At 44.2% G+C, this 20601-nt stretch overlaps 2 protein-coding genes across 2 annotated transcripts in view; one reads left to right on the top strand and one right to left on the bottom strand.

Annotated features, from left to right (window-relative positions):
• The first annotated feature begins 1204 nt into the window (after positions 1 to 1204).
• Positions 1205 to 20601, top strand: part of usp44 (ubiquitin specific peptidase 44) — a 59041-nt gene continuing 39644 nt past the window's right edge. The window contains exon 1 of the mRNA XM_070897667.1: positions 1205 to 1303. The gene's annotated coding sequence lies outside the window, so the exon portion shown is untranslated. The remainder of the gene's footprint in view (positions 1304 to 20601) is intronic.
• On the bottom strand, positions 8226 to 13397 carry LOC139278036 (uncharacterized). Its single transcript, XM_070896699.1, has 2 exons — positions 13386 to 13397; positions 8226 to 10106 (listed from the first exon to the last, which is right to left on the bottom strand). The coding sequence occupies exon 2, from the start codon at positions 10094 to 10096 to the stop codon at positions 9173 to 9175; it is 924 nt and encodes a 307-aa protein (XP_070752800.1). The 5' UTR covers positions 10097 to 10106; positions 13386 to 13397; the 3' UTR covers positions 8226 to 9172.

The raw sequence follows: 20601 nt of genomic DNA on the forward strand, positions 1-20601 counted from the left end.
TCACACTCCGGATTGAATTCCATTTGCCACTGTTCTGTCCACCTGACCAGTTCTTTGATATCTTCCTGCAGTCCGCAGCTTTCTTCTTCATTATCAACCACACGGCCAATTTTAGTATCATCTGCAAAGTTCTTAATTATACCCCCAACATTCAAGTCTAAATCATTGATATATACCTCAAAAAGAAAAGGACCTAGTACTGAGCCCTAGGGAACCCCACTGTAAACATCCTTCCAGTCACAAAAACACCCATCAACCATTACCCTTTGCTTCCTGCCTCTGAGCCAATTTTGGATCCAACTTGCCACTTTGCCCTGGATCCCATGGACTTTCGTGACCAGTCTGCCATGTGGGACCTTATCAAAAGCTTTGCTTTTTATACACTACATTAAACGCACTACCCTCATACCCTCCTCAAAAAATTCAATCAAGTTAGCCAGACATGACATTTCCTGAACAAATCCATGCTGACTGTCCTTGATTAATCCGTGTCTTTCCAAATGATGATTTGTCCGGTCCCTCAGAATTTGTCCTGTAATTACTCGGTCTATCCCTTTCTCCCTCAGATGCACATGCTTAAAAGCAAAATGAGGGTCGGCTTGGTAATGATGCGTATGAAGGAAAAGAAAATCTTAGATTTCTATACCGCCTTTCACGACCATCGGACGTCTCAAAGCGCTTTACAGCCAATTTGCGCACAGCAAGCTCCCACAAACAGCAATGTGATAATGACCAGATAATCTGTTTTTTTGTTATGTTGATTGAGGGTTAGCTATTGGCCAGGACACCGGAAATAACTTCCCTGCTCTTCTTCGAAATAGTGCCATGGGATCTTTTACATCCACCTGAGAGCAGATGGGGCCTCGGTTTAATGTCTCATCCCAATGCTTTGGAGAAAGCTGCAAAGGTCAGACAACTGTGAGCCTGAACAGTAAGTAGACCTGACCAGCAGTTGATTGAATTTGCTGAGGTAACAAGGAGGGTCGATGAGGGTAGTGTGTGTGATGTAGTATATATGGATTCCAGCAAGGCTTTTGATAAGGTCCCACAAAACACACCGACATCGGCGGATGGCTCAGTGTGTGACAGGCCCGTGAGCGTGTGATTGACAGGTCCGCCGGGCCCGAGAGCGGGCCGTGTGCGCGTGACGTCAGGGGGTTGCGGCGTGACGCAGCGCGCGGCTCGGGCTCGCGCTACAAGATGGCGGCGGTGTGAGTAGTCCGCGAGCGGACGGCAGGATGGCGTGCGCGGGGGACCGGAGCCGGCACACCCAGCACCCGGGCCCCAGGCTGCGGCCTTGCGGGTAAGCGACAGGCCGGGCGCGGCCCTCTCTCACTGCGCCTACACCCAGGGATAGGGCCGGTGATAAGGGGCCCCGGAGCTCGACGGGCCGCGGCCTTTGTCCGCTGTGGGTCACTGGCCGTCCGGCCGGCCGCGGGAGGCCGCAGTCAGGGGGCTCGGCACCGCTCCATTGGGCAGAGTCGCATCCGATCTTGCAGCACGGGAGCATGCCGCTCGGCCTATCGTGCCTGTGCCGGCCTGGAGACCGTGGCTCCCCAATCAGGGCCGTCTGTCAGCCCCGCACTGCCACTGGTTCCAGTCCCACTCCAAGGAGTAAAACACAAACTGAGCGGGAGTGTCGGAGGGGCGGTGCTGAGGGAGTGTCGGAGGGGCGGTGCTGAGAGAGCGCCGCACTGTCGGAGGTTGTCTTTCAGATGAGATGTTAAACTGGGTCCCTGTCTGCGCTCTCGGTGGATGTGAAAGATCCCATGGGACTATATCGAATATATAGTTCTCCCCAGTGTCCCAGCTGTATTTATCCCTCAATCAACATCACTAAAAACAGATTATCTGATCATTATCACATTGTTGTTTGTGGAACGTTGCTGTTTTCAAATTGGCTGCTGCATTTCCTACATTACAACAGTGACTACCCTTCAAAAGTAAAGCACTTTGGGATGTCCTAAAGTCTTGAAAGATGCTATAGAAATGCAAATTTTCTTTTTACCCCCCCCCCCCCCTCCCCTGTTCCCACCACACAAGCAGCCCATTACAGATCATCACTCCACAATGCAAAATACCGTAGATGCTGTAATCTGGAATAAAAACAGAAAATGCAGGAAATCTCAATGGGTCAGGCAGCATCTGTGGAGAGAAAGAGAGAGAGTTAACGTTTCGGGTCGATGACGAAGGATGACTATGACAAATGCTGCCTGACCCGCTGAGATTTCCAGCATTTTTCTACAGATCATAACTCGTGGTGTAAAAGAATTTTGCCACATCTCCCTTCTGGCTCATTTGCTAATTATCTTAAATCTGTGTTCTCTGGTTACCCAATGTCACCCGTATCAATTCAATCAAAAATAGTCATAATTATCTAGTAGAAACATCAAATTTTAGATTTCTACAGAGCAGTATTGCAAAACTGAGTAGAACTTCTGTGATTGTTCCAAAACTAGTTGGAAATATATCACATTCTCAGTCGAATGCAGACTGTAGGAAGAGATTTCTTGATATATTCCTGACCCAGCCAAAGCAAGTAGAAAGACTTGCATTTATATAGTGCCTTTCATGACCTTGGGATGTTCCAAAGCAATTTTCCAGCCAATTAAATACTTTTGAAGTGTAGTCACAGTTGTAATGTGGGAAACAGCATGGAGGCCCCGACCTGCGAGAAACCACCAGCTGCAGGTCGGGGCCATAAAAGGAGCGGAGGTGCGGCAGCCTGGGAGCAGCGTGGAGGCATGCCACTTCAGGGAGCAGCGCGAGCTGGTGCAGAAGGGTGACGACTTGGAGAAGGGCGACTGGATTGAACGTCACCAAAATCCAGGTCGCTGATTTGGATCGTGGGCAGGTAAAGCAGGAGAGGCGGCAAGCAGCAGAGGAGCCGTAAGAGATTGTAGAGCGACGTGATCGGGGCCCAGAAGAGGCGAGGGCCCAGGGGCAGCACGGGCCAGCCATCTCTGCGATATGTGTGTGCACTAGGCAGTGCAGCAGAGCAGGTCTCCAGTCGTATTGGTTAATCCTTGCCACTGGACCAAGACCTAGCTCTTGTCAAGCCCGTGTGGTGGCTGGTGTGCAACCACACGTTAAAATCCACACACCGGCATCTTCCACCCTTCAATATGTAGTTTGGGACCTGGAATATCAGGTCCCTCATTGAAACACCTGTGAACTCATCCCTTTTTGGTGTGGAAGCAAGTCATCCTCGACTAGAGGGACTGTCCAAGAAGAAGAGTGGGAAACGCGGCAACCAATTTACGCACAGCAAGCTCCCACAAACAGCAACATGATGATGACCAGATACTCTGTTTGTTTTGTTGATTGAGGGATTGTCCAGGACACCGGGGATAACTCCCCTGCTCTTCTAAGAAACCTTAGAGATGTTGGTTTAACATCGCATCCAAAAGATATCAAGCCCCATTAACTATTGTCAAATTATCCTGGTCCACAAATAACGAGTTGCCCCCAACATGTGCCTGTCCTTATCCAATGTGCTATGCATTTGCCATGTGACATTCTTCTGAATTCAAAGAAATTACTAACCTGTAGCTAGTTTTTGCTCAGGAATTACTGCCCAGAGTAACTTTGCAGCCAGTGGAGTGTGGTGACCTTTGTATCATTCTGGAATAGTCAATATTATTCAGCAAGTGTCCCATTTATCCTTGTATGGACCTCCGAGCTGGAGAACACATCTCAGTTAAAAGCCAAGATTCCGCCATGTACTCCCATAGCCTCCAGCTTCTTTGCGAGGTCTGCACGAGGCGCTAAGGTGAAAATCTCTCATATTCCATACAGGCAGATCTTAAATCACTGTCAGTTTATTCAATGCACTCAAATTCTCGTGTCTCTGGAAACTTGATCTCTCCCCACTCCGAGGATAAACGTTTTAAAAGAAAAAGTGGAAGAGTTCAAGGACCATGAGCAGTTTCCCACATTCAGGCAATTCTGAGGATCAAAAGCTGCAAGGGTATATTGATAACATGAGACATTGGCCAAAATATTAGCATATGAAATTCAATGTCCCACATCAGAGCTCTCAAATCCTGTTTCCCTGCCTTTTCTTTATACCCTTCAAAGAATTTCCTCTAAGCATTTATATGATCTCCCGTGAAATGTTATGATTCACTTGGCTTCAACAGTGACTTGTGTTCGTATTCTAATAACTATTATTATCTATTGCTATAACTAGTTTTTATATAGCGCCCTTGATGTTAATCTGACATTTATACTCCTTGCTACCGCAGTGATGATTACAGTTGATTCCTGAGATGAAGGGATTGTCTTATGAAGAAAGGTTGAGCAGGTTGGGCCTATGCTCATTTGGGTTAGAAGAATGAGGGGTGATCTTATTGAAACACATAAGATTCTGAGGGGGCTTGACAGGATAGATGCAGAGAGGATGTTTCTCCTCATGGGGGAACCTAGAACTAGGGGCAGAGTTTCAGAATAAGGGGTTGCCATTTTAAAACTGAAATGAGGAGGAATTTCTTCTCTGTGGGTTGTAAGTCTGTGGAATTCTCTGCCCCAGAGAGCTGCGGAGTGTGGGTCATTGAATATATTTACGGTGGAGATATAGACAAATGTTTGAATGATAAGGGAGTCGAGGGTTATGGGGGGCAGGCAGAGAAGTGGAGTTGAGGCCAAGATCAGATCAGCCATGATCTTATTGAATGGCGGAGCAAGCTCGAGGGGCCAAATGGCAGACTCCTGCTCCTATTTATGTTCTTATGTTTACTGTCACTACCCTCAAAACTTTGAACACCTGTTCAATTCTCCTTTAACCTTCTCTGCTCTTGTGAGTGCAGTTCATATTTTTCAAGGCTATCATCATCCCAATGGCATCCTAGTAAATCTTTGTTATGCCTTTTTCAATGGCTCTATCCTTTGCTAGAATTGCATGCTCAAAACTGCACACAGTAACCTAACAAATGTCTTGTACAGTTCATCGTTGCCTCCTTGTTTTTTTTAATTCAAAATCTCATTTTCCCTTGTTATAATTTTCCATCTGTTATGCTGCTTTTAAACATCTATCGATCTGCACCCCTAGCTTTGTGACCCTCGGCTCCGTTGAGAATGTTTTAATCCTGTTTAGGTTATTTCCATTCTTTTCCCTGCATTTATCACATGCCCCCTCCTATAGTCGGAACTCTTCCTATCTTGTAGTTTCATGCGTACTTCGTTGTAATTTGGCATTGTCAGCAAATTTGGATATTGGCCCAACAGTGTCTCTGTCCAGATTTCAGAGACACGTTGCCAGTTACATCTGAGAATCTGAGAAACATTATTTTATTCTCTGCTTTTTATCCTTTTGTCACGCTGTTCATGCTGACACATTACATTTAATACGATGGGCTTTAATCTTCAACATGTCGCACATTATCAAATGATTTTTGAAAATCAAAATACAGCACCGCTATTACTTGTGTCAGATACCTGGCTGACTGTAAATGTGTCTGTAAATAGTATAGCTTCCTGAAGTATTTAATTTACTTATGAAAACATTTGCTGAGGTTGTTAAATGTCTCAGACTTGTATTTTTTTAGGATATTCTATTTGGGTGGGCAGGGAGGTAAGGAACAAACATTCTCCACCGAACGGCTTCAAATTGAGGCTGTGAACCAGGACTCTGCAGCTAAAGAATTCGCTTGATTAAAGCAAGACACTTTACAATGCACTTATGTGAAGAAAAAGGCCCTGTAAATGGGAGCATAGCACAGTAAAGATAAAAGAAAGACTTGCATATATAAAGCGCCTTTCATGACCTCCGAACGTCCCAAAATGCTTTACAGCCAATGAAGTACTATTGAAGTGTAGTTGCTGTTGTAATGTAGGGAAACGTGGCAGCCAATTTGTTTACGGCAAGCTCCCACAAACAGCAATGTGAGGATGACCAGATAATCTGTTTATGATGTTGATCGAGGGTAAATATTGGCCAGGATGTTACAACAATTCATCGATCATCAAACTACTTGTAGTCTTGTGAAATGTGTGATTTTTTTTTTTAATGCAAGTATGTACTTGGCCAGTAATTCTAATGACTGATTACATAAAGAAGATAAAGCTAAGATATGTAGAGTCTGAAAAACATGGGAATCACTGTTCATTTCATATTCCGTGCTTTGTAATTGTAATTAGCAACTGTACTTTGCTGACTATTCATCTGATACTGCCAAATAAGCATAAACTATCCACGAGGATTTTGTAAACCTTATTTTAAGCCTAATTTTGGATCTAGTTGCTCAAAACCAATGGGGCCAATGTAATTTTCCGTAAGTGACAGACCCCAATAGCTGACAAATGAAAGTCATGAGCAAAATGCTGCACTCTGTCACTTGAATGTTCAAATTGTAATGGGGATTGGAACATCAAGGAGATTGGTTTTCTTTAAGACAGGGTAACCGATCATTCTGTCTTTGATCAATAAGTGTATTTCCTTTACTCACTCCATCACCACTTGTATCAGAATCACTATCATTGAAGTCCCTGTCTCCTTTTCCACTGTCTTATCCACTAAATACATCTTGAGCAGGATGTGCAAGGGGCTTTCTATCTTGGCGAATGACAACTGCACAGAAGGTGCTATGATTAAGACCAGACTCTGGCATAAAGCTCTCCCCATTGGTGCCAGTGACTTTATGGTCTATTTCAAGTTACAGTCAATTTCACAAGTGGAACGAAACTGTATATTTCCGTAAACCTCGAGGGGCTAGTGGCCTCGCAACAAGGAGCATTTGATATGCCTGTTAACAGATTACATAATAGGAGCAGGAGTAGGCCATTCGGCCCTTCTAGTCTACTCCACCATTCAATGAGATCATGGCTGATCTTCTACCTCAATTCCACCTTCCCGCCCTTGATTCCCTTAATATCCAAAAATCTATCGATCTCTGTCCTGAATATACTCAACAAATGAGCCTCCACAGCCATCTGGTGTAGAGATTTCCAAAGATTCACCATCCTCTGAGTGAAGAAATTTCTCCTCATCTTGGTCCTAAATGGCCGACCCCTTATCCTGAAACTGTGACCCCTGGTTCTAGACTCCTCAGCCAGGGAAACATCCTCCCTGCATCTACACTGTCAAGCCCTGTACTAATTTTGTATTTTTCAATGAGATCACCTCTCATTCTTCTAAACTCGAGAGAATATAGGCCTAGTCTACTCAATCTCTCCCATCCCAGGAGTCAGTCTGGCGAACCTTCGTTGCACTCCTCAATAGCAGGTATCTCCTTCCTTAGGTAAGAAGACCAAAACTGTACTCAATACTCCAGGTGTGGTCTCACCAGGGCCCTGTATAATTGCAGTAAGGCGTCTTTACTCTTATACTCAAATCCTCTTGTTATAAAGGCCAACATACCATTTGCTTTCTCAATTGCTTGCTGTACCTGCATGTTAACTTTCAGTGATCCGTGTACAAAGACACCCAGGTCCCTCTGAACACCAACATTTTCCAATCTCTCCACCATTTAAAAAATACTCTCCTTTTCTATTTTTCCTACCATAATGGATAACTTCACATTTCTCCACATTATATTCCATTTGCCATGTTCTTGCCCACTCACTTAGCCTGTCTATATCCCCTTGAAGCCTCTTTGCATCTTCCTCACAACTTACATCCCCACCTAGCTTTGTACCATCAGCAAACTTGGAAATTTAGTCCCCTCATCCAAATCATTGATGTAGATTGTGAATAGCTGGGGCCCAAGCACTGATCCTTGCGGTAGCCCACTAGTTACAGTCTGCCAACCCGAAAACTACCCATTTATTCCTACTCTCTGACCAATCCTCAGTCCATGCTAGTATATCACCTCCAATCCCATGAGCCCTAATTTTGTTTTATAACCTCTTGTGTGGCACCTTATCGAATGCCTTCTGAAAATCCAAGTACACCACATCTATTGGTTCCCCCTTATCCTACTACAGGTTGAATCTCCCTTATCCAGAACTTTTGGGACCTGGCCTGTTCTGGATAAAGGACTTTTCTGGACGAGGGGTGGTCACGTTAAATTGGATGGTGCAACAGGTACTGAGCAAGGGGATACCTGGGCTGACTGGCTTGGAGCTGGGAGTGTGGCAGAGAGATCGTGGGGGGGGGGGTGGATCGCCGGGTCAGGCCAGCGATTGTGGGAGTCGGCAGTGAGGAAGGAATTCAATTTGTTCATGTCGGTGTTCTCCGCATCCGGTGGCCGGGAATGGTTCTGGACAAGGGTGTTAAGTCCTAGTTCGGGTGGTCAGCTGCATTCGACAATAATCGAGTCAGATACCTTCAATCTTTACGTCTTTATTGAAGCGGCTTCGGACCTGTTACCAAACTTCCAGCACAGAGTCTACAGATTCCGGGGCAGACAGACAAAAGGTCTGCCTATCCTCACAGACGCATCCCTTTTATTCTTACAAACTGCAGGAGGTATGGCCTGCTTCATCAGTCACAGTGTGTTACTAGGGCTTCATGAATTGACAGCCTGTTTATCTTTAGAACACTTTATGTTTTTACGAGCGGAATTGCAACAAGCAGAATTGCTCATGGACACCAAAACCTCCTACGTGCTAGGATAGCTTAGCTTAATCACGCGAAGCAGATGTGCACCTTATCAAGTCATGGCCATAAACCCTTGTTTATCAGTGATGGTCTCACAAGCTACTTTGCCCACTACTTTCTCACGGGAAACTAAGTCTGTCTTTTCTTATTTTCTTATTGATTCCTAGGACCATTTTATTAACCCTTTCACGAGTCTTCCACATACATTCACATTCCCCCCTTTTCTTCTCATTCATAAATGTTTACTCTCAATTTTGTGCACGGCCCGGTACTCCCTGCCTCAACGTGCTGGCCAGTCACGCGGTTTCAGGAGTCCCGGTTGCTTAGATCAAATTATGCCCCATGTTATTGCTAAGATCAATTTTGTCCCGACCAGTATGTGTGAAATTATACGAATCCAAGGATGGATATTCACATTTATTCCCCAATCCCAGACCTTTCTCCACCAACTCTGACTTTGTAAGTCTACATCGATATCTTCTTCCAGTACTTTGATTTTAGTTTGCAGTTGGTGATAGAGCTTTACGGATTGACCCACTCTGAGCCTCAACTCTCATAATACTTCGGTTAGATGTGGGATAGGGATCTGATCTGGCTCGTCATAATCCTGTAAATGATCATGGAGCTGATCGGTTACCTCAATAACTTCGGACTTCCGGCGCCTAACCTGGGTGATATGCGCTTGCCCGATCGCGACAGGTCGTAGTGGCGTAAAGCAAAAGTTTGGCTGTGGTATAGGGCACTGCAGGTCATTTGGGTCCCTTGTCTTACTTCTACACAGGTATCCACACTCTGGCAAGAGGTGATACCTGTGTTTGAGTCGTGAAGACAGGAATAATTGAACTGCTTTGTGAGACAGGTCTGGTTAACGGGCACGTCCACTTTTGCGCACCCGAATCCTGTACCATTCCAACACTGTGGGTACCCATCCTTCCCAGACCCTGTGGTGTTTAGGCAGGTGACCGGGGGACCTCGGCCATCGGAATATGTGAAGGTAATGTTTTCGGCAGGTGGGATATCATTGTATCCTCGTATGTAAAGACTGGGATCCATAACCGGGGTTGGGGTAAACAATTCAGTGACCGACATAACAGGGTAGCATACAACCGACTCTGGCGCGAATAAGATCTTATGAGTCCTCAGGAATATATTATGATCGTTCCCCAGTTGCCCTTGCACGTTCCTTTTCCTCCTTTGCCCTGTTACTGATTCCAGGGATTGGTCCTTTGAATCAACTAAGTCATCCTCAGGTTGATCAGGGCAAACAAAGTCCATCTCGCATTCCCTGAACCGGCATGGCAAATTCCATCGGTCTTTGCCCTGTAGAGTCACCTGTCGATCAACCTGTGAGAGTATACCCGTACGGGATTTTATTTTAGTCATGGTCCATGATTCGAAATTGTCTGGTGTCCTGGTTCCACATTGTACGATATCTCCCGTACAGAGGCGGAGAATTTGCTCTCGTGAGCCGTCGGTTGGGCAGCTGAGTAGTCGTCCCCCTGTTTTTGTTACTGTTATCAGCAGGATCACGACTCCTAGCAGCAGAGTTCCGTGCATTCTTTCAATCCTAAAAGACAAAAGGGCTTGCAAACCGTCATGTTACTATCGTGGCTACCACGGCCTCATGTTATGCCTAAATACCTAAAAGCAGGACAAACAATCATATGATAATTAGATTAATTAAAATTATGGCTTAAAATTACGGCTAAAACGGTTACGGAACGACGGGAACGAACGTATTATGGCACTTCAATTATTAGTCCACGTCTATCTCCACTCCCCCCTTTTGATTACCGCCGGTAATCAATGATGCATGTGCACCCACGTGTCTCTACCTTCCACCTTTACAGTGGTGGGGGTGGTGAGTAAGACCTGAAATGGACCATCCCATCAGGGCTGGAGATGATGTCGCGTCCAATTTTTGATGAGGACGAAGGATCCGGGCTCGATAGGGGATGATCTGTGAGAGGAGGGACGGTCATCATAAGCGGCGCGAACCTGTGAATGAGAGGCTCGCAATGCCTTAGTTAGGGCTAACACATAGGTAGTCATCTCCTCAGTCATGTGATGAAAGTGAACGGCAACTGGGGAATGGTGGTCCCAAGGGGTGCGAAGAGGTCTGCCGTACACGATCTCGGCCGGGATGAGACGCGTCGTCCCTGCGGGGGTGGAGCGAATCTGAAAAAGAGCTACAGGTAACAATTTTAACCAAGTCGACCCTGTTTGAGAGGTCAGTTTAGCTAACTTGGTTTTAAGAGTCTGGTTGGTTCGCTCGACCAGACCCGCCGCCTGGGGGCGATAGGCACAATGAAGTTGTTGATGTATCCCTAACTGTTGGCACAATTCCTTGTTTACAGCTGCAATGAAATGGGGTCCGTTATCTGAACTAAGACGACCGGGAACCCCGAAGCAAGGGATAATTTCCTTCAGCAATATCTTAACAACAGTACAGGCTCTATTATCCGTAGTAGGATAAGCTTCAATCCATTTACTGAAAACATCAACAATAACCAACACATATTTATAACTCTGACAGCGTGGCAATTCTATATAGTCCATCTGCAAAGTCTCGAAGGGTGTTTTGCCTAATAAACATGGTGCCCCCCCTTCCAGGATTATGGCGTTGGCAGGTAAGGCAACGAGAAATAATATTCTGTGCAAACATTTGGAGGCTAGGATGCCACCATGTCTGGCGGAGCAGGTCACTAGTGGCTTTTGCTCCACAATGCGTGACATAATGAACACATTCAATTACCCAAAGGGCCAATTCATCGGACATACAAGTTTGACCAGCGGGTGTGATCCACAACCCGGAGGCAGTATCATATTTACAATCAAGATCGTTCCAAAGCTTTTGTACGGCAGGAGCGTCCTCCTGTAGGCGAAGTACTTCTTTGATGGTTGGCATTGGCTTTTCAGGGGCCGACAAGCTCGGTTTAGAGCTGGACGCCTGCCTCATCATTCGGGGCACGACAATCTGCTGACTCCTTGCAGCACACTTAGCCGCCTCGTCAGCACGGCGGTTTCCGATGTCGATTAGACACATCGTCTAAACTGGGATAAATGAGTGTTGTAGCAGCAGTCGCGCCTGGTGTTAGGACATTAGGACCGGAGTAAGGGGGTGGTAGAACTCCGTTCGTCTATAAATTCGGCACCGGCACATTTACTGCCACAGCCCGTCAGCCAAGGCATTAACATCGGGTTGTGCCGTCGGACGAGGCGGGGGAGCCCCTGGAGTCATATTGCAATTATCCCATTCATCGTCATCGTCAGCCCCTTGCATGCCAAGACCAGCCATTGAACTACGTAGTTCAGTTAAAGATTCCTTGTTCTATTTCTCTTTTCCTGTGCACATTCCTTTCTTAAAATTTCCAATGGCTTAGGGATTCCCGCATCGGTTAATTTAATTCCTGCCTTGAGAGCATTCTCCTGCCAACTCACCAGAATATTCTTATCTTTTTCATCTTGACAATGTTGGCGCCAAATTTCAATCAATTTCTTACTCTTTTTCCCGATTCCCTTTTTCCAAATTAATTCTTAGGCGCGTTTAATTGTTTCTAAATCACTTGAACCCACTAATGGCCATATGTCTGAACCTAATTTCTGATTCAAACCTCCCGACAATTGTCTGAGTTGCTTGTTTTTATCTAGGTGTTTATCACACAACCTCTGCAAAATGCTACTTGAGCCTGTCGTTGTATCAAGTATATTACCCATGATATAACTTATCTTAACCTATGTATTCAACGTTTTGACGGACTCATTAAGTGAGACAATTTCAAATCAGTTATCTTTTAACCCACCACCGTGGTGGGCACCCACAACTTCCTTTTCTCTTTATTCCTTTTCTCTTTATTCCTTTTCTCTTTATTCCTTTTCTCTTTATTCCTTTTCTCTTTATTCCTTTTCTCTTTATTCCTTTTCTCTTTATTCCTTTTCTCTTTATTCCTTTTCTCTTTATTCCTTTTCTCTTTATTCCTTTTCTCTTTATTCCTTTTCTCTTTATTCCTTTTCTCTTTATTCCTTTTCTCTTTATTCCTTTTCTCTTTATTCCTTTTCTCTTTATTCCTTTTCTCTTTATTCCTTTTCTCTTTATTCCTTTTCTCTTTATTCCTTTTCTCTTTATTCCTTTTCTCTTTATTCCTTTTCTCTTTATTCCTTTTCTCTTTATTCCTTTTCTCTTTATTCCTTTTCTCTTTATTCCTTTTCTCTTTATTCCTTTTCTCTTTATTCCTTTTCTCTTTATTCCTTTTCTCTTTATTCCTTTTCTCTTTATTCCTTTTCTCTTTATTCCTTTTCTCTTTATTCCTTTTCTCTTTATTCCTTTTCTCTTTATTCCTTTTCTCTTTATTCCTTTTCTCTTTATTCCTTTTCTCTTTATTCCTTTTCTCTTTATTCCTTTTCTCTTTATTCCTTTTCTCTTTATTCCTTTTCTCTTTATTCCTTTTCTCTTTATTCCTTTTCTCTTTATTCCTTTTCTCTTTATTCCTTTTCTCTTTATTCCTTTTCTCTTTATTCCTTTTCTCTTTATTCCTTTTCTCTTTATTCCTTTTCTCTTTATTCCTTTTCTCTTTATTCCTTTTCTCTTTATTCCTTTTCTCTTTATTCCTTACTGTTTTAACGTTTGACGGATTACTTATGGTAGACAATTTCCAGATCAACCTACTCCTTCGTCATTTTAACGGACCACCATGGTGGACAATTCCAAATCTATCTTTTCCTGGGGTAACCTGACAACTGACCACGGGCGATCCCGTCAACAATTAATTGAACAGTGGTGAAAGATCTGCGACCAGAACTTACGACAGGAGGAAAACAAAGTGGCAATTTAACTAAATATACTCACTTTGGGGCCCATTTCCTCTGCCGTGTCCCGTCTGTCGGATATCAATGATTCAGCCACTTCCAATCGAGAGTTTTTGGGATCCCACTTCTGACACCAAATGTTAAGTCCTAGTTCGGGTGGTCAGCTGCATTCGACAATAATCGAGTCAGATACCTTCAATCTTTACGTCTTTATTGAAGCGGCTTCGGACCAGTTACCAAACCGCCAGCACAGAGTCTACAGATTCCGGGGCAGGCAGACAAAAGGTCTGCCTATCCTCACAGACGCATCCCTTTTATTCTTACAAACTGCAGGAGGTATGGCCTGCTTCATCAATCACAGTGTGTTACTAGGGCTTCATGAATTGACAGCCTGTTTATCTTTAGAACACTTTATGCTTTTACGAGCGGAATTGCAACAAGCAAAATTGCTCAGGGACACCAAAACCTCCTACGTGCTAGGATAGCTTAGCTTAATCACGCGAAGCAGATGTGCACCTTATCAAGTCAGGGCCATAAACCCTTGTTTATCAGTGATGGTCTCACAAGCTACTTTGCCCACTACTTTCTCACGGGAAACTAAGTCTGTCTTTTCTTATTTTCTTCTTGATTCCTAGAACCATTTTATTAACCCTTTCACGAGTCTTCCACATACATTCACAAGGGGTGGTTCTGATTAAGGGAGTTCTGGATAAGGGAGGTTTAATCTGTCGTTACAACCTCAAAAAAACTCAACAGATTCATCAAACAGGATTTCCCTTTCATAAATCCGTGTTGTCTCTGCCCAATCCTAAGTGCCCTGTTACCACGTCCTTAATAATAGATTCTAGCACATTACCTACTACTGATGTCAGGCTAACTGGTCTGTAGTTCCCCGTTTTCTCTCTCCCTCCTTTTCTTAAATAGCAGGGTTACATTTGCTACTTTCCAATCTGTGGGAACCATTCTAAAATCAATGGGATTTTGGAAGATGACAACCAAAGACTGATTGCATAAAGAAAATAAAGCTACGGTGTGTAGAGTGTGAAAAACAGGAGAAATCACTGTTCAATTCCTATCTCTATCTCTATAGACACCTCTTCCAAAACCCAAGGATATAGGCTACCAAGTCCAGGGGATTTATTGGCTTTCAATCTCATGAATTTATCCAGTACTATTTTTTTTGTTACCAATACTAATTTCTTTCAGTTCCTCATTCTCACTAGACCCTTGGTTCTCCACTATTTTCCATGAAGACAGACACAAAGTATTTAATTTCTCTGCCATTTCCTTATTCCCCATTATAATTTCTCCTGTCTCAGCCTATAAGGGACCCACATTTACTTTCGCTAATCTTTTCGTTTTTACATACCTATAGAGGCTTTTACAGTCTGATTTTATGTCTCGCTAGTTTACTCTCATTCTATTTTCCCTTTCTTTATCAATTTCTTGGTCTTCCTTTGCTGAATTCAAACATCCTCCCAGTCCTCAGGCTTACTGCTCTTTTTGGCAACATAATAAGCCTCTTCCTTTGATCTAATACTATCTTTAACTTCTCGTTAGCCACGGTTGCGCCACTTTTCCTGTGGGGTTTTTGTGCCTTAAAGGAATGGATATTTGTTATAAATTACTTATTAATTCTTTAAATGATAGCCCTTGCTTGTCTACCATCATACCTTTTTAATGTAGCTTCCCAATCTACCTTCGCCAACTCACCCCACCTTTTTAATGTAGCTTCCCAATCTACCTTCGCCAACTCACCCCTCATACCTACATAGTTTGCTTTGTTTAGATTTAAGACCCTAGTTTCGGATTTAACTAAATCACTTTCAAACTGAATATGAAATTCTATCATATTATGGTCACTCTTTAAAGGCCCTTTAACTACAAGGTTTATTAATGAACCCTTTCTCATTGCACAATACTAGATCTAAAATAGCCTGTTCTGTAATTGATTCCTCAACATACTGATCTAGAAAACTATCTTGTGTTCATTCCATGGATTCATCCTCCTATTGCTGCAAATTTGGTTTGCAGGTTGAGAGTAAATGTGTGGTATTAAGCTTTGGGTGATGAGTGTGCTGGTGGTGTGTAATTTGTTATCTAGTGGTGTATCCCCTGCTTTTTCCTCTTCTTTCCCACTCACCCTGCAGGAAAAATATGCAACCATTCTTCAGGTTAACAAGTACCCGCTAAAATGATAATTTGGTCCTAGGCCCTGGATAGCAGTGCCACAGAATTTACAACCGCTTAATGCAAAATTTAGTTGGGTTTGCTGCAGAACTTGGTTTTAAGGTTCTGGAGATCTTGATGATTTTTTTGAAATGCTGGTTTGAAAATGAAAGGACATGCAGGTGCCAGGTAATGTTTTATTGGTTACTCTTGAATCTTAATTGGCAGCACTGTGGAATCCAAACTTAAGTGGAGTACGTCTGTACCAACACGTTCTAAAGTTAATATTGTATTGACATTTTCAAATTCCCCCTCTCTTGTTTGTATATTACTACATCTCCACATCCTTAAAAATGTAGCAGTCCATGTCTGCATGTAGCAAGACCTGGCTTGGGCTGATAAGTGGCAAGTTACATTCGTGCCACATAAGTGCCAGGCAACGCCCATCTCAAACAAGCGAGAGTCTAACCAGCTCCCCTTGATATTCAAAGGCATTACCATCGCCGAATCCCCCACCGTCAAATCCTGGGCCGGGGGTGGGGGGTAGCCATTGACCAGAAACTTAACTGGACCAGCCACATAAATACTGTGGCAACAAGAGCAGGTCAGTGGCTGGGTATTCTGCGGCGAGTGTCTCACCTCCTGACTCCCCAAAACCTTTCCACCATCTACAAGGCACCAGTCAGGAGTGTGATGGAATACTCTCTCCTTGCCTGAATGAGTTCAGCTCCAACAACAGTCAAGAAGCTCGACACCATCCAGGACAAAACTGCCCACTTGATTGACACCCATCCACCACCTTAAACATTCAGTCTCTCCACCACTGGCGCACCGTGGCTGCAGTGTGTACTATGTACAAGGTGCACTGCAGCAACTCACTACGACTTCTTCGGCAGCATCTCCCAAAACCCGTGACCTCTACTACCTAGAAGGACCATCACCTGCAAGTTCCCCTCCAAGTTCACACAGCATCCTGACTTGGAAGGATATCGCTGTTCCTGCATCATTGCTAGGTCAAAATCCTGGAACTCCCTCCTTAACAGCACTGTGGGAGTACCTTCATGCGGACTGCAGCGGTTCAAGAAGGCAGCTCACCACCCCTTCTCAAGGGGCGATTAGGGATAGGCAATAAATGCCGGCCTCGCCAGTGACCGCCACATCCCAGGACGAATTAAAAAACAATAACAAATTTTGGTTAGGCCATATGATTTGTATGACAGACTGGAGAATGTGTTTGGGTTGCTTTGCCTTTAGTGTGACAATTGAGAATCATCCAACAAAGATTGTTGTGTTTCATTTTTCCTGTTCGGTAAGCAACTTGAAACAGCCACTTGTGAGGCTGGGTGAGTGGCTGGCGTTTGAGTGCAGATCCCTTGGGTTAGTGCTAAAGGTCACTAATATTTTTAGTTGCTTTGATATTTATGATAAATTTAGACTGAAAATAACACACACGTTTGAAGTTAATGCAAACACAAATCATGTAAATTCTACTCGTTTCTTTTGACTGCTCATGATTGTTCCCCGTGAGCTGTGCGGTCTGTTTCTTTAAGTGCGTGGTCCCTTTAAATTTCCGCACATGCGCTGTTTTACAGAGGAGGAGGCACCTTTCCCATTACTGTGCGGCAATGCATCTTAAAGGGAACATTGCTGCTAATGTTGAAAGCTTGGCCTGACCAGTTTTTAACATGAATCTCTCATATTGTGGAATGGGACAGATACAAAAATGGAGGCTATGATAACTGGAGTCACAATTTGCTGTATATACTGTATATAACATTTGAGTCTTGTTTGTAAAGCAGAGATTTCCTGGCATCTGTTTTCTTTATTCTTAAATGTGATGCAGCAACATTTTCTTCTGTGATGTGAAAACTAGTGATGTGTAATTTCAGTAAATAAAGCGCAAATTGCAGGTATCATCATCGTAGGCGGTCCCTTGAATGAGGATGACTTGCTTCCACACCAAAAGGGATGAGTTTGCAGATGTTTCAATGAAGGACCCGATATTCCAATCCTGAACTCCAGGGTTTTTTTTTAACATGGTGACTGTTGCACATCAGCCACAACACGGGCTTCACAGAGCTAGAACTTTATCCAGGACGACTGGAGACCTGCTCTGCTGCACGGACCTAATGCGCGCACATATCGCAGTGTGGGCTGGCCCGTGCTGCCCCTGGGCCCTCTGCTCTTCTGGGCCCTGTACCCCGTTTACCGCACCTCTGCCACTATCTCTCGTCGCTCTTCCACCACAAACATTTGCCACACCTGCACCACGATCTCTCGCCACTCCTCCGCCATAATAGATATAGCTTTCAATTTACAGCAGTATGAATCTCATAACTCAACTTCAGAATATTGGGAAAACATGTGACCTGGAATCTAGCCAGGTGAAGATTTTCTGCCATTCTGTCCTATTTGTTGAAGTATTAAGGCTGTGTGTTATGGTGGCGAGGTTGCAGTGAGCCTGTTCTGAATTGGCTGAAGATTGGCATCTTCGGAAAGTTGGGAGGTGTCCAGATAGAAAACAAAGCTCAGATGTACAGGAAGATGGAAAAGTAATGGAAGAGACAGCTGGTAGAGAGGAGTGATCGCAAGGTATCACGGCATTTTATAACCAGCTTGTTTGTACTGACTGCCATTGAGCTCTTCTGCTGGTCTTCTTGAAACTCCTTTACTCCGTGTTGCTTCTTGAACTGATTTCCCCCACAAATAATACAAAAAATACTCATCATAACTCTGATCCTCCCATTTGTGTTCCTACCGAGTTATGAGCTGGTTTGGTCCCGTGGACGTGGGGCAGTGGGTGAGCGGGACTTGGTACGAGTTAGGATACAGGCAGCAGAGCTTTGGATGAGCGGAGGGGCGAAGTGGGAGAGCATTGAAATAGTTGCTCTATGGCTTCAAACTTTCTTTTAGACCTGTGTTGCATATTTTTGACAATTAACTAACTCAAGTGCTATATATTACTCATCCTGATATCAAAGTCACAAGAGCAATCTTAAAGTAGATGCTGCTTAAAATTGTGCACATTTTCTGTTTCTTTTTCATCAATTCTGTTTTTTCATAGTATTTTTTTTCTGCAATTTTTGTGACCTGTTTTTCTTTTGCCCTTTGTTTCCGCTCCCACTGGAGTTCCTTGAGCATAAATCTTAGCATAAAGCCTCAATTGTCGCAAGAAAGATGGCTATTGACTCAGAGGTGCTAAATTAGTCACTTCTGATGCTCGGCTACATATTGATGATGTACTTAACATTGTTCAGCAGACTGTTTAAAGTTGCTGGTGAATTTCAGTGCTTCCTTGAGACCAAACCTGACATTTGATACCAAATTGCACCTTTATCAACAACTGTGCTTGATGTGTTTACATGTCATCGCATTCTATTCCTGCTTTGTTTTATTAAGCCGAGTTTTAGTGCCTCTGGTACCATCATTATTATAGGCGGTCCCTTGAACGAGGATGACTTGCTTCCACACCAAAAGGGATGAGTTCGCCGATGTTTCAATGAAGAGCCCGATATTCCAGTCCTGAACTCAGGGTGGAAGATGCCTGTGCGTGGATTTTTTTAACGTGTGGTGACCGTTGCACATCAGCCACCACATGGGCTTGCCAGAACTAGGCCTTGGTCCAGTGGCATGAGTTAACCTGGACAACTGGAGACCTGCTCTGCTGCACAGACCTAGTGTGCACACGCATCACAGTGTGGACTGGCCCGTGCTGCCCCTGGGCCCTCTGCTCTTCTGGGCCCTGTATCCTCATTTGCCGCTCCTCCGCCACGATCTCTCCCCGCTCCTCCACCACAAAACATTAGCCGCACCTCCGCCACAATCTCTCGCCGCACCTCCACCACGATTTCTCACCGCATCTCCGCAACAAACATTCGCCACACCTTTTGCCACGATCACTCGCCAAGTCTCAGCCACGATCTCTCACCGCTCCGATCATTTGCCGCATTTCTGACTCGATCTCTCGCCGCTTCTCCGCCTCAAACATGGGTGGGCCACCCTGACCTGCGAGAGGACACCACCACAGGTCAGGAGGATAAAAGAGCCACAACAACTTCCAGCACGAGCTGCTCCAAGTGTGCGATGACTTCGAGGTAGGTGACTGGGTGATGTCTTCAAAACCCAGGTTGCTGTTTGCAGCGTGAGCAGGAACATCGGCGGGGCCCAAGTACAGAGGAGTTGGAAAGTCGGGGCGGATGAGCGGCGAGAGATCGTGGCGAAGGTGCGGCGAATGTTTGAGGCTCTGGTACCAGCACTTTGAGGTCAACGGTTAGTGCCACCTGGCAGGGATGAGTATAATCTGATCTACGATCTATTGAATTTTAAAGCAATATTTTTATTGGTCGCTGGGGATCCCACTAAAATAAATGTAAAGTTGTAAGTATTTTGTAATTGACTCTGCCTTTTAGACAGATTAAAAACCAGTCTGTTCCTATGGTGTGCGTATGAAGGAACAGCATTCTTGACTTCAACTCAGAAATCGCAAGGTTAAAAGTAGGATTTCTGCTTATTGCCATAATCGTATTCAAGTTTCTCTCCTCTTCCTCTCCCCACCATATTAAATGACCCTTCTCTTTGTCTGAAGTCAGCATGGTACTTTTGCTTGTGGTTTCTTTTTTTCTCTGCATCTCATTATCTTTCTAGCGATGGTACAGCTTGCCAAAATAAGTAAATTTACACTATTTCAAATATTCGTCCCAGTCAGCTTGCCATCTGCAGTAATTGTGCTCTGATCTGGAAGCTCGAAGGTGCAGCTTGGGGCCATTACCCCTCCCGACTTCTCTCCCTCTCTGAGAAGCACCTTCCACTCCGTATATTTCCGTAACATTATAAACTCATGTTTTACATTTTTTGACCACTTTTCCACATAGAAATGTTACGTGTAATTGGGTTTTTAAAAAGTGTATTCATGCTATTTTAAAAAAATGTACTGATGAAAGATAGTGTACTGTGATCCATTCACTTCTCATTCTGTCTTAGTTTGCCTTACTTAAATTTAAAACCATGGTTTGTGACTCTCCCCTCTGCCTCTCGAACCTAATATGATCTCTCTCATTCTGGGTTAGGATGTTCATATTCAGCTGATG

The sequence above is a fragment of the Pristiophorus japonicus genome, chromosome 13, assembly GCF_044704955.1.
Source record: "Pristiophorus japonicus isolate sPriJap1 chromosome 13, sPriJap1.hap1, whole genome shotgun sequence".
Taxonomy (NCBI): domain Eukaryota; kingdom Metazoa; phylum Chordata; class Chondrichthyes; family Pristiophoridae; genus Pristiophorus; species Pristiophorus japonicus.

Excerpts from the sequence above, each read along its gene's own strand:
- LOC139278036 (XM_070896699.1), bottom strand. The coding sequence starts at position 10,096 with ATGCACGGAACTCTGCTGCTAGGAGTCGTGATCCTGCTGATAACAGTA.